Source organism: Thalassophryne amazonica, chromosome 20 (assembly GCF_902500255.1).
Source record: "Thalassophryne amazonica chromosome 20, fThaAma1.1, whole genome shotgun sequence".
Classification (NCBI taxonomy): domain Eukaryota; kingdom Metazoa; phylum Chordata; class Actinopteri; order Batrachoidiformes; family Batrachoididae; genus Thalassophryne; species Thalassophryne amazonica.
In genome coordinates this window covers 16349079-16362932 of record NC_047122.1, presented here as the reverse complement: position 1 = coordinate 16362932, position 13854 = coordinate 16349079, and the positions used below count along the sequence as shown (strand labels likewise).

Sequence of the window (13854 nt, the reverse complement as noted above, 5' to 3'; positions counted from 1 at the left end):
TTTTCAAAAGCATTTCCTTTCAGACATTATTATTGGCTTGAATGTCTTTCCATATCTGAGCTGAGCTCTTGCAGCTCCGCTGCAGGTCAGGTTCATAAAGAATGCAGGACGTCTCATTTTGGGAGGAAAAAACGTTTTAGGCAATTGCAGTTTGTCTGTATTGCAACGTGTGTAAGAGGTGCCATTTTATTTAAAGCGGAAATTCGTTTTGAAATTATTAATTACGAGCGGACTCTGTTTCAGCAAAGAGCCGCACAGTGTTTGAAGCTCTGCGGAACGGAGGACGATTCTCGTTTGTTGACTGAAACAAGACATGAGTCCCAGTTAGCGACTTTAATACACACAAAAATGACTCATGATATTTTAATGGCTTTGAGAGGGGTTAAGAAGCGGACTTACCGCTTCTGAAGAGCAGCGAACCAAAGAGCCATGAGCCATTGAATCGAAGCATTGCTTCATTCACGCTTCAAACTGGAGTCCCACTGCAGAAACGGTTGATTACACGGTCCAAAATAAGCGTAAAGGTCCAAAATTATATCGTAATGGGCAGTAATGCAAGTTTGCACTAGCTAGAACCCTGGACGTGTGTAGCAACAGTCTACTAGCTGCTAGTGCAGGTTAACAAGTCTGACAACCATTATTTTGGTGAAAGGGAGGATCAAACATGTTGCTCATCACAAAAGAACACAAGGAAGTACAAATCCTCAGTGCCAAAGAAGTGAAAACGTGGACTGAAACAAAATCATGACGGGCAAAGGCATAACGCTAATGTGCAACCTCACCACTCGATAGAACTAAAGCATGTTCAAATGAAAATGCCAAGGCATCGTTTTCAGATTTATCCACTCTGGGACCAGTTTTCAAATAGTATTGTTTTCGGCTGCAGAAAACACAGCTTCCATGTGGACGAAACGCCAATATGATACAAAATGTATGCGGCTACGTTCCCATGGAGATGTTTAAATCCTACACACAGACCAGGATCACTATTACCGCAATTAGTGACACCATAGAGCGTGTAGAACAAGTGGAATGTGCAGCATCGAGCAGCACCTTCCTGAGGCTCTGGAGCAGTGTTAAAAACAACACCACCACCATCACATCTTTGACGTTTCTGCAGAGAGGAGCACAACTGTTAACAGGAGTAAGCGGATATGGAAAATGGATGAATGCATTATTGCATTTTACAATGTTTAAGTACTGTGAGTAGTAAAGTGCTTTTTTGTTTTGTTTTGATCAAATTTACTGTATTTCCTGCTTTATTGTAGAACAAACTGTAAATTAAGTCCAGACTGAAGGACAAGGATTGTGGTGGCTCTGTTTCAGTCGTTAAAAATACATTTAGTTTTTTTTTATTTATCTATATTTACACACACTGGGCCTCGTGTATCAATGTTGCGCACTTGTGGTGTAAATTTACAGTGTAAATTTGAAGTACACCAAAGTTGCCGTGACATGTATCAAGCAGTGTGCACCTGCCCATTTCCGGCGTACGCCCGACGTGACCTTGATAAATGCGGCGGGTGAAAACAATCGTAATTATAATGAACACGCCCATAAATATTCAGACTCCGCTTCAGACACACCCTCATTTTACGACATGGAAGCCAGGAAGACGGCAAAGAAAAAGAACTCCACCAATCACGACGCGTGCCAATAGAGCGTCAAAAGCGGCCGTCGTATTAATTGTTTTGTAGTATAATCAAAAAAGTGTTACAGTGGTCCCTCGTTTATCGCGGGAGTAACGTTCTAAAAATAGCCCACAATAAGCGCGCTAAGCTTGAATCTTCGACTAGATTGGGTTGCTTGACGCGAGGACGTTTCGCTTCAAATCGCAGAAGCTTCCTCAGCTAAAATTCTTGCTCTGGTGGTCTGACTTCTGTCTTGACTCTTGTAGAGTTGCAGGCTATTTAAAAAATAAAAACAAAAAAAATAACGCTGACTACTTCGCTGTAAAACCCCTGCAAAACCACTTTATACACTTTTCTCAATCAGGCATGAACATTTTCTCACTTTTCTCTCATGTGTAAACACACTCAAAGTTCAAACCTTTGTAGAGAAATAAGACCAACCTGTTTTCAGGCCCAAACATTTGTTTGAGAAATAAAAATCGAAAGTTTTCCTACAAATAATTATGATGGCTTTTAGAACTAACGAATTTAATTTTAATGATCAACCTACGAGGTTGGACACATAAGAAATTATTAATAGTGACTGACCAGTATTTCACAGTTCCTCTGATCGCGCCTCTTAGTCCTGACGCCGCGCCTTTTTCCACTGAGTCAAAACTCGCTGCAGGTGTCTTTTTCCGAGTGAAGAACACAGTTATGGGTAGTTGTTGGCGCTCTTTTTTCTTCTGGGCGAGAAGATTCTTATAAACAGACACGCAGACCACAATGCACTGTAAAAAAAAAAAAAAAAAAGCATGCAAAATTGGACTAAAAAAATTTGCGAAACTGCGAGGCCCGCGAAAGGTGAACCACGTTATAGCGAGGGACCACTGTATTCTCTTTCACATGTCAATAATTCTTGACATGTGGATATTTGCTAGCTCAATTAATAAGACACGCCTAATTTTTCAGATTTCTTTATTTTTAGAATGTTGTATTTCTTTATTTTATTGTAACAAACGAATGGAGAATACAAAACCTGATTGCAGCACGGGCGAAGGGAATGACAACACTACAGTTCTAATTATCAATTCCATTGTCTAAAACGATCACACCACATAAAGTTAAGCTCAGCGCTGCTCTGGCTCCAGGCTCGAAGTCTGGAGAAAAAGGCGAGCAGCGCTTTCTTTGCGGTCAGCGCTGTGGCCACGGATCGTGCTCGAGACCAACAATCCCGCAAAAGCGGGATTTGTATTAATTATAATGTAGTATAATCAAGAAAGTGTTACTTATTTAACATATGCATTGATTTGTATGATGGTACTGTTTATCATGTTGATCATTTTCATTTTTATGTGGGTTCCAGTGCTGGTTCATTTTGGTGTATAATTTACACCACCTCTCGACCTGGTGTATATTTTCAGCGCACCGTACGCCAATGACCACATTGATAAATGCCAAGTAGCGCAGCCATTTTGGCGTACACCCCATATATACTCAAATATCGCCGTACGCAACGTTGATACATGAGGCCCACTGTCTGCTAGCTTGTTGGCAGCGATGAGACATGATGACGGGGAAAAACTCAGCAACATTCATGTGGAAGTGTTACCTGATTTTGGTTGGTTAGTAGAGACTTCTGAAAAAGAATAGACTACATATATGAAGCGAAGGAGAGCATAAATACACCGCTATACTACTGATGAACTGGCATGCATTGACATGAGCAGTGGCAATCACCTCTGTCAACAATATACAGACTGAACAGAACTCGTGTATTTAAGGGGTGAGTTTTGGAGGCCATTCACACATATGGTTGGAAACCCAGTGAGTGAGCAGGTGGGAACAAAAGATCACAACACTTCAAAAACATGTAAATCATGTATAGCTTCCATTGTTAAGGTTCTGCTACTAGCCTTTAAAATTGTTCAGACTGGCACCTCCTTACCTGGCTGACCTAATTAAACCCTACATACCAACCGGCTTTGCATTCTCAGGGTGCAGGACTACTACATGTCCCTAGGGTGAATAAAAAGTCTGTGGGTCACAGAGCTTTCTCTTATCGTGCCCCTGTTCTGTGGAATGATCTCCCTGCATCAATAAAACAGATTCTGTAGAGACTTTGAAGTCCAGACTTAAGATGCACTTATTTTCCCTTTCGTATGGCTAGCATACTGGCATAGTATGTTACTATGCATTTTACTCTTTTTAATTCATTTTATTAGGAAACAGAGCGGGCCATGGCCTCAACATTATCTCAAGTCTGGGTCTTTTAGTGAAGCTTAGGGCTAGTGGCCGGAGATCACCTTAGTATTTCTTCGTTCTTGTTGCTTAATGCTGACAAATTATACTGTATTTGTTGTCTTTCTGATGCCTGATTGTTTTTTTTCTCTGTTTGAGGTGTGGCTCTATCCAGAGATGGGTGTGGTGTATTTCTGAAACCCTCCTGTCCTGTGCGCTGGCAACATTTTCTGTATATTTGTTTTGTGAATTGCTTTGTAATTTGTGTCAGTAGCATGGCCCCAAAGGGTCACCCCTTTGAGTCTGGTCTGCTTGAGGTTTCTTCCTCAGAGGGAGTGTTTCCCTTACCACTGTCGCCTGTGTGCTTGCTCTGGGGGTTGGTAAGGTTAGACCTTACTTGTGTGAAGCACCTTGAGGCAACTTGGTTGTGATGTGGTGCTATATAAATGAAATAAATTGAAATTTAATGTATAGATCAGGCATTAATTTAAGATGTGATGGACAAATATTTTACTGGGACTGAGTGAGCATATGCAAGCATCTCTGCCTTGCTTCGTCGTGACTCAGCAACTGTGCATCAAATGAAATGTGCAGCTCCATGACGTCAGCCCCTATGCTGCACAGCGCTGCTGTTGCGCCCGCATGGCAAGACTGAGAACCACACAAACAGCAGCAGTCCTGGTGAAGTGCACAGTCACTGCTGTAGTACTGCAGCGGTTGCAGCAGCCTGTTCAGTTTTCAAGGTTAACGAGAACTGGATGTTTCTCACTCTCACATTCATCCTGCAACTGATGTTGAGCTCAAACATGTATTATGCAAAGAAACATTAAGTTCTGAGCAGCAACAAAAAGAGGCAAATGCAGGTTTTCAAAATTATACATCTGAGGACGTCATCTTGAGCTTTGAGAAATACTGACTAGTACATACACGCCCACCCCCCCAAAAATTTTCTTATGGTCCAAACTGAACGGTTTCATTAAGAAAATAACCAATACATTAAATGATAATGAAAAACAAGTTGTTGCAGTCCAATTAAATATGTTAGTATTTTTTCCCCCTCAGAAGATATTTTTTCCATGACTGCCTTTTATCATTTTTGGCTGCATGTTTTATATTTGGGGATTTTTATAAATTTGTATATTTTTCTGACAAAATATTTGAATTCAAGGATGAAAGTTACTGTACTTTAATCAATAGTTAGAAAAATAGGTTAAAAGAAAAAAAATTATTGCTCTATTAACAGATTACAAATACAAAAGTTACTTCAATAATTAGGTGCAGCCCTAGTGGTGGCAACCACCCAGGCAGACCAGCGGTCCAGCCCTACCTTCCAAAAATAAACTGCTGCAGTCAAATAATGTTTTGATGAATTAAATTTACCCTTTTCACCTCCATGTAGTCTAAATATATTTCAACCGGAACCGGAGGCCGTGCACAGACTAACACATACACTATTGTGTTGAATGAGAAGGAAATGACAAGTTTCAGTTTCTAACATTTGAGGCCATTCCGTGCCACATTCTCACACTTGTATGTCTGCTGCAATTTTAACAGCGTCAGTTGTGACCGAAATAGCAGGAGGATCTGTCAGGAAAGAAGGATGGAGTGACTGTCTGGACTTCACTGATTAGGTTTTATTGACGGTAGGGGGCGGGACAAGAGAGACAAACACAGCGTCTTTCAAAAGGTGACAAAGCCAATCTGCACAAATATTACAACCAGCATCGACCTTTAGAAAGTAAAGGCACTGATACATAAGCTGATTCCAAGCTACATCAACCAACCTGCTCATGATTTCCAGCTTCAAGAACAGGTAGCACAGAGTTGGACTATCAATATATATAGACTAGGCTTCTCTTACAGGCTTCACTTCAAACTTCTGCATTTTACAAGGTACACGCCATGGCTTTTCCAAAGTCTAGCAGTAACTCAGAAACAAAAATCTCCTCATACCAAGGAAACGCTGTGAATTCCACCATGCTTGTGGCTCAAGCACCTCAGACTTGACAGGTTATCAGGTAAAATTAAGTTTTTTGTTTTGTTTTTAAAAAAAAAATTCCAATGCTTTGTTGCCAATACTCCAAAAACACTCAAGGTTTATTCAGGCTACCACATGATACCCGGTCTGGCTGGTTGCCATCAAGGAACCAAGCCTGTTCCTTAGTGTGGTGGATACAGATCTGACCAGACCACATCATTGTTACCACCAACATTCCTTGACTCCACGGCAGAAAATGTGAGAAAACAGAGTTCTGTGACAACATCAGTGTCTATCTGAAGTCATCACATATCTCGTGTCTCTGTCCACTTTGCTAACAGGATGAGCAAGACAAGGGAGAAAAGAGTTTGCATAAACGTAAGAACTGATGACGATCTGACATATGGATGATGAGAAAGACAAACCTGTGAATGCTGCAGCATTAGAGGACTCTCCATCATGAAGTCCAACCTCTCCGATGAGCTACTGATCAGCCCTCCCCACTCTATCTGACTTGGGGTTGTGCCGGCTGTCTCTGGAGATGTCAACGGCAGGTCACTGGCGTAGCCTGACTCCAGCAGGGAAGACCGCTGTCTTGCATGAACACCAGCATCCAAGCAAAAGCCCTTAACATCCATAGTTCCCTGATTCAACGCTGAAGATGTGGAATAATCCACTTCAGCCAGTTTGGTTCTAAACTTGTCTTCCTCAGAGAGTTGGACTTTGAGAATGTCTTCTGTGATTACAGATGGAGTAGAAGGTTCTTTGTGCACCTCCACCACCTCCCTTTCACATTCCCCCGTCCACACTGGGGAGCCATAATCACTTGGGTACACAGACCTCACCACACAGAGTTTGCCATCCACCTCTCGGATATGGACCACACCTTTATGGTCATCCTTTGAAGGTGCAGTCGCCTCCCCTGATATCCCTGATGTTCTTCCATGATACTTTTCATCACTCTCCAGTCTTGCCCTGTCTTTTTTCTCCCTTTTTTGCTGCAGAATCCAAGGTTTCTCAATCACTCCTTGAACCTTCTCTTTCACACGGCACACCCTCCCTCCACCAGGTGTCGTGCTGCCCACGGCTGGGGCTGTGTTGATTGGGGTGGTGGAGGTGGTTAGGCTTGGGATGCTGGAAACATCAATGATGGCACTAACAGTGTCTTCCTCCCCTGGAAGACAGAAAACCCCTCTCCACGCTGGGCTGGGTTTAGGAGACACTTCAAACACTCTGCTACCCAAAAACCCTCCGCTGATGGTACTCACTGATCCCGGAGAAAGGGTATTGCTGTGCAGATTAGTTTTGGTATGAGTTAACAGGGTATCGGGCACTGTTACAAAAGTTGATCTGGATCTGTTGCTAAGCTCTAAATCTGCTGTTTCAATAATATCAACTTTCTCCTGCTCTTCTTCATCCTCTCTGTCATAAGGACCATGGATTTTATGTCGTTCTTGTGACTCTTGGTCAACCTTCTTGCTCTTCTTGTCCTTATGTTTTCTTCTGAAACGCAGGCGTCTTTTTGGTGAACGAGGGGGAGCTCCAGCAACTTCCACCTCCCGAAGAGGCCTAACACATCCCATGGAATTCCCCATCTCTCAGGTGCAGCACAACTTGCCAAATACAGGCAAACGGCACACCGGAAAAGTGAACTCAATGTTCATTTAATGTTTGGAAATTTACTCCAGTAGGTTCAGAACATTATCCCATCCCAGAGGAAACATTCAAGCATACTGGGAAATGACTGATGACTCCAGGAAAAAATGTCAGGTCAGGAATGGCACATTTTACTCTACTTGCCACAACACTTTCCTTTAAATGGATTCATATGAAGAAGGATGAAGCAATCTCTCACTGAAGGATGGAACTTAAAGTTTGTTTTTTTTTCCCCTGAGGCAGTTAAATCTATTTGCTTACATGCTACAGCGCCCTCTGTGTTTACATTTGATACTGCAGGGTCCAGCCTTGAGTTGGGAACTTGTATATGCACACCTGGATGATATATTACTTTTTGAAGGCTTGTGGCCTTCAAGGATACAATTACAGCAGCAGAAATGAATATTTGTGGTGGTGGTTTTATTTATCGTTTTGGAAGATTGCCTGTTGTAAGGCGATGTGTCAGAGCAAGACGATGTTTGTGTGAGAGATAAAAAGAAAAACTGCAGTGTTGTGGCATATTTCAGAACATTTGTAATACTGCAGTTTTCATAGAGTGCTGCAAGACAGTTTGCAGGTTGCTGGAATCAATCTCACTGATTCAACATCATCAATGCTTTGAACGAGAGAAGTTGAGGAAGCCTGAATACCTTCCACAGAAGACAAGGTCACACAGAGTAAAGGCTATTCAGTGAGAAAACGCGGCTGAGATTTTTTTTTTTTTTTTAATAATTGCTGATAAACCACAGTGCAGTGTTGATTCAGTGTTCTAATCTTGGAGGTTTTATCTACAGTCTGATCCAGTGGGTATCTGAGCTCATGGATAAATGTTCTTCTGACATCGTGATGTTATTGCAGTGGAAGAGTAGTACAATATGCAGGTTGTAGTAATGTTGACAGTCACTATTTTGCCTGTAATAATGAGGAGTTTTGTGCATCTCGTGCATGGTTGTGTGGATTGGTTGTGGGTGAGAGATGGCGCACTGGCAGCCAATAGTGCCACCGTTTGCTAGAGGAGTCAGCTAACACTCGGACAGATTGCTAAATACTCGAACAGCCTGGCATGCCTACACAGTTCGCCAAACTATTTGTTTGGCTGAGTGAGCTGACTGGTGCTCCGTGTGACGCACTGATCCATCTAGCTTCTTGATGCTCCTTCTGTTCAGGGTGTTGTCACTATTTTGGAATCTAAAAATGAGCAGGTTCATTTCTGCCAAATGAATAGATGAGATGGTCCACAGAATGGCCTTCAAATTAAGAAAACATAAATGCCCGTTTTCATTTCCAGGACAGAATAAATAAGAATAAATGCTGAATCATCCGACTGCACGGCAGAATATTAACTAGTACTTCTGTGCAGTACTAGTCAGCAGCATGCATTAATATGTGCCAGCAGACCGACTTCACATTCAGCAGAAAGCTTCACGTCCTGTAAATCTGAGTCAAATGAGTCCCTGTCCATCAGATTTCGATGACAGCTGTAGTCCCACACGGTTCAATCACAAATCTTTATGCTGTCAACCAGCCAGTTACTGGAGCGAGTTACCCCTCCACCAGGTGGTGCAGTGCCATGACAAAAATAAAAATAAAAATATCCAGTTTGGAGAAAGTCCTGGATCATGAAACAGAATGAAATAAAGTCACTCCTTGGTACCTTTTTACATCAAGCAGATCTAATGGGGCAAACCAATGTAAGGTACGAAGAAGAGGAATGCAGCCAGAGACGTGCTCCCGATCAGCTTCGCTGGGATCTTGAATAAATCCGGTTTTCAACAGACCTAGTTCACATACAGATGTGTTATCTGAAACACAGCCAGCTGTGTTGAGTGTCCAGTGAAGGGCAGTCCCACAATTAGTCCCAAGCACTGCGGTGCCAGTCCGGCTGAGAGGGTTCACACTCCATGCCTCCCAAAAAAAGATACGGAGGAAGCAGAAACAGGAACACGGGGCGTCTCCAGCTAACAGGAGACTGTGGCTGCGTCAGACAAGCGCACAGCTGGATTGATCCGATTGATACGGTGTCAGCTCCACAAACAGCTGCTTCAAACACAGTGTCGATCCGTGCAGGCTCCCACCAGACCGAGCGGTACTCAGCAGCTGTGTGCGTGTCCTCGTCCTGCTGTGCGTTCGTGGTGTCAGGCCTGTCGATCAGGAGAAGCTGGGAGCTCTTCTGACAGCAGGCTGCCCGAATCAGTCTCCCTCAGCTGGCTTCACCGCACTGCTTTATCCCTCGCACGCAGACACCAGCAGAGGAGAGAAACGCTTTTATCTCAGAGCTGCTGCAGCTTCACTCTTGCTCTCTCTCTCTCTACCACACAATCCTCTCCTCCCTCCACGGCTCTTTCTTCCTCCTCCTATCTGCTTCCCTGCTACTTGCTCTCTCTCCCGTTAGTGAGCTGCTTCCTACACCACACACACACACACACACACACACACACACGCTTGACCCAAAAGCTTCTTTGAATGGCAGGCTGCAACAGGGACAGAGTAAAATTGGATTGTCGCATCTGCAAATTAAATGAGAACTGGGTAAGCACCTCCACCGGTTTTTGGCCCATTATTTTGCATTCAACTGGCAGGTTCTGAAGAAAAACCTGTCAGCCATCAGAGGTTTGTTGAAACCTTTAACACTGAGGCAGCTGCATGTGATCAATTCTGTAAATCAATCTGTAAAATTGGTTCCAGACAAAGTGACATTTGAAGCATTTCTGTATCAAAGGATCAAAGGATTTAGTTCAACATCTTAGCAGATTACCATCTGGTTTTTTTCTTTTGCATTCCAGAAAACATACTAAAGGACAGATTCCTGCTTAGACATTTTCAGAGGCATCATCAAGGGCTTGTCACCACGTATCGAGTCAAACAGACCCTATAAGCTTCCACCCAACAGGACTGCAGCACAGGATTCATCGCACAGCGGCACAACTGCACATGCACAAAGTGAGAATTTAAGTGCTTAGTGTGAGACTATGAAATGTTTTCACGGAATCCAATATGGATCCAGACCTGCGATAGCCGTCACTCATCAATTTGAGATCAGCAGTGAGAAATGATCTGCTGTCATTCAGCAACAGCATTAGCAAACACAAACGCTAATAAGGTCCCTCTGGCTTTCATCCTTTCGGGAAGGACACACACCATCACATGCAACCTCCATCTGAGCACACATTCAGACTCGGCAGAATATCCCGAACAAATATTTAGGTGTTTCATGCACCGACATGGATCATAATTCACGCTTCATCTGTAGCTTCAAGATGCAGATTCTACAATCCAAGCTGATGTCACGAGAGTGGCAATGCGAGCGACACCTGCTCAGGCAGAGACCCACAGACGTCTGGTCGACCAGGGGTCTCCAACTAGACAAACCCTCTGGAAAATACAGTTAACTGCTGACACCTTGTGGTTTGTAAAGAAATGACATGCAATTCACTTAAGTCTGGAAGTAGTTTGTCCAATTACTTATGGTCTCTAAAAATTGGCTTATCCTCCCATAAATGAAGTGAACACAAAGTTGTTAATCTGAGATACGGAGTAACAGAATGTTTCTGAAATTCCAGCGACGGTCCAACAAAACCAGCACAAGCATAAACACAGGAGCTTCTGTAGGGTCATGAATAAAATCATCTGTGTGTAAAGGATGACATGGATCTCTGAACAACACGCAAACACGCACGACGTGTCCACACACACACAGACTGTTTGCAGCAGCATGCAAGCGTGTGGGCAGTGAGACTAAACCTTTCACACTGTGCACGCAGCACGATCATTCTGCTCCATCCGCTTGCGATTTTTGCAAAACTGGACGCAGCAGCAACAACATCTGGACGCGCAAAGGGGGCGGAGGTTTCTACATCATTGTCTGGCTGTTCAAGTGTCTGGTGAACAACGGCGACAATCGCCATCATGGATTCGTGAGAGGAAAAAGTGAAACAATCTGCGAGTCATAACAACAAGAGTAGGAGCAACAAGCAGAAGACAGAGTGACTGACATCACCCTGCTGGGAGGACCTTTTCAGCGACTGTTCGGAGGCCGAGCGGAGCTGAAGCAGCCTCCCTGCCCACAGACCCGGTCAGAGAGAGGCCGGAACCAGCGTGATCAAGCAGTAATAAATTAAGCAAAGCTTGTATAATGAGCTGGAATGGTGTGTGAGTCCAAAATGTTTTGAGAACCTTAGACCTCAACAATTTTTAGTAGAAGAATTCAACCCTTTTATTTCCTGTTAATTATGTAATTTTTTAATGTTAATTTACTTCCATAATGTATTTATAAATTGTTTAGGTTCTTGTTATCATATACACTATTATTATTTATTTCTACTTGTATTTTGTCATTTGATTTTTAAATTAACCACAATGGAAATAAGTGTTTTCACTTTCTTGTGTCATCCATGTATCTTTAACATATTTACAATTATATGTACTTACATTGAACTTGAAGTGTAGGTGACACGAAATGGAATGTCTTCTTTTTTTTGGTTTTAAGACTAAAGTTAAACAACAGTTTGAAATGTATCCTTTCCTGGTGCGCTGTTACTGAAGAGATAAATATTTGGATTTTGAACTGCGCGCCACTAAAAACCAGGAACTTCCTGGTGAGTTCCAACAATGAAGAAGAAGGAGGAAGTGGTATCAGCGCCGTCCTGTCCCGTTGAGATGAGGTGAACGTTGAGGTGAGGTGCGTGGCGCTACTGCGCATGCGTGCGCACATCACTCTACCTCAGACTTGAAGACGTTACCCATCGAGATGACGTGCCTCGCGCAACTGCACATGTGAAGATGATGCAACTCGTTCAACGTGCAACTGCGCATGTGCATTTTGTTTTTTCCGTCAAAGTTTTTTTTTTTATTAATTGTATTCAGTGTATTTATAGCCTCGTAAGTAAAACTTTCTGTATTTTACGTTACATATACATATACATACATAAATGTATGTATATGTATATTTTGCCTGTCGAAATAAGCAAAGTCCAGGTTAAAAATACTTATTGTTTTATAGTGAGTAGATTTTATACATTACTACGTTCGGATGAACAATTTATACATTTACTTGCCCATCAAAATAAGCGAACTTCGTCAAGTAATTTTTTCAGTGCACACGTGCAGTTACGCGAGGAACCTCATCTCGACAACGCACCTCATCTCGACAGAACACCGGTCTTTGACTTTTTTTCAGCCAGTACAATGAATTACATTATTTTCAGACGTTTTCAGTAGAGCAAAGGGGAAACGGACAGGTAAGACTATATTATTTACTCCTTGTGTGAATGGTTTTAATATTTAATACGGTGTTATGCTACTTACATACAGTACAATAACTGTATACAAGAACAAAACAATATTTTTTAAAAACTGGTATTTTCAGTCCCTCGTGACATTTTTCAGTTTTGAAATGTATGTACTTGTTTCTCAGTAAAAAAAAAAAAAACTATCCACACTTCATCAGTTTTTTTTTTTTTTTTTTCCTAACGTCACAGATAGTAAAAGTTGATTATGACCAGAGCTGGCAAAACAAGGTCCCCAAGGAGAGTCTGGGGGCATGCCCACCCTGGGATTTTTTTTTTTTTTTTTTTTGATGCACTGAGAGCATGCTTAAAAATGTAGACAATTTCTATACTATTTTGTCTAAAAAATAAATGTCTAAGGTTCATTATGTTAAGAAAACATCGCATCTGAAATAACAGGCAAGGTTTTAATTTACAGATGAACATCAAAGGCTTATAAAAATTAGGGGGTTTTTTGTTTTGTTTTTTACTTAAAACTACTTTAATTACAAGTTTTCTAATGTAAAACATTTCTGAATTTCAAAATGTACAGTAATCAGAAATTAATCTTGACGCAAAAAAAAAATTTGTAAGGATTTTCTTCAGAAAACTGTATAAATTAACAGTTCTGATATTCTACTGACAGACATTTCTGCACTCTTCCGTCTTCCACGTTTGGCCTAATGCCTCATTTCTACTGGGCGTGTGATGCTACGTCACAATGCACAAGTTGGATTGAGCTGAACTTTGACTGTGGCAAATTTGGCGTCAAGTGGCGCTGCATGGTCCCAGTGGAGCACCGTGCAAGCTCAGTTTTTGTGCAACACGTCATTTGCGCAATGCTTCTCACAAAAAGTAATGGATTTTAGGACGACGTGTGCTGTGTTTGCGCACTCAGTGTGAAAGGTCCTAAACTCTAATGCAGACAGCCAATCAGAAACACAACAGTCACAAAAATATCAAACCCATTCTTAAAAGTCATTTACCTTCATTTAAATCCACTTACAGTCCAGAATAAATGAGTGCTCTAATCCAGTTATCACATAATTAACTGCAGACATGATCTGATTACAGGCTGGATGTCAAACTCTTTTTGTGCACATTA

General features: G+C 42.1%; 1 protein-coding gene across 28 annotated transcripts in view; it reads right to left on the bottom strand.

The window, feature by feature from the left end:
* Positions 1–13854, bottom strand: part of macf1a (microtubule actin crosslinking factor 1a) — a 431888-nt gene that overhangs the window by 216170 nt on the left and 201864 nt on the right. For 8 of the 28 annotated variants that reach the window (XM_034161153.1, XM_034161151.1, XM_034161154.1 and 5 more), the window contains exon 1: positions 6255–7518. The exons of 13 other annotated variants lie outside the window; for them this stretch is intronic. In XM_034161153.1, the coding sequence (XP_034017044.1) occupies positions 6255–7424 (1170 nt within the window). In that variant the 5' untranslated portion in view covers positions 7425–7518. Of the gene's footprint in view, positions 1–6254; positions 7520–13854 lie in introns of those variants that run through there. 7 more of the 28 variants (XM_034161146.1, XM_034161156.1, XM_034161149.1 and 4 more) reach the window with 2 other exon arrangements.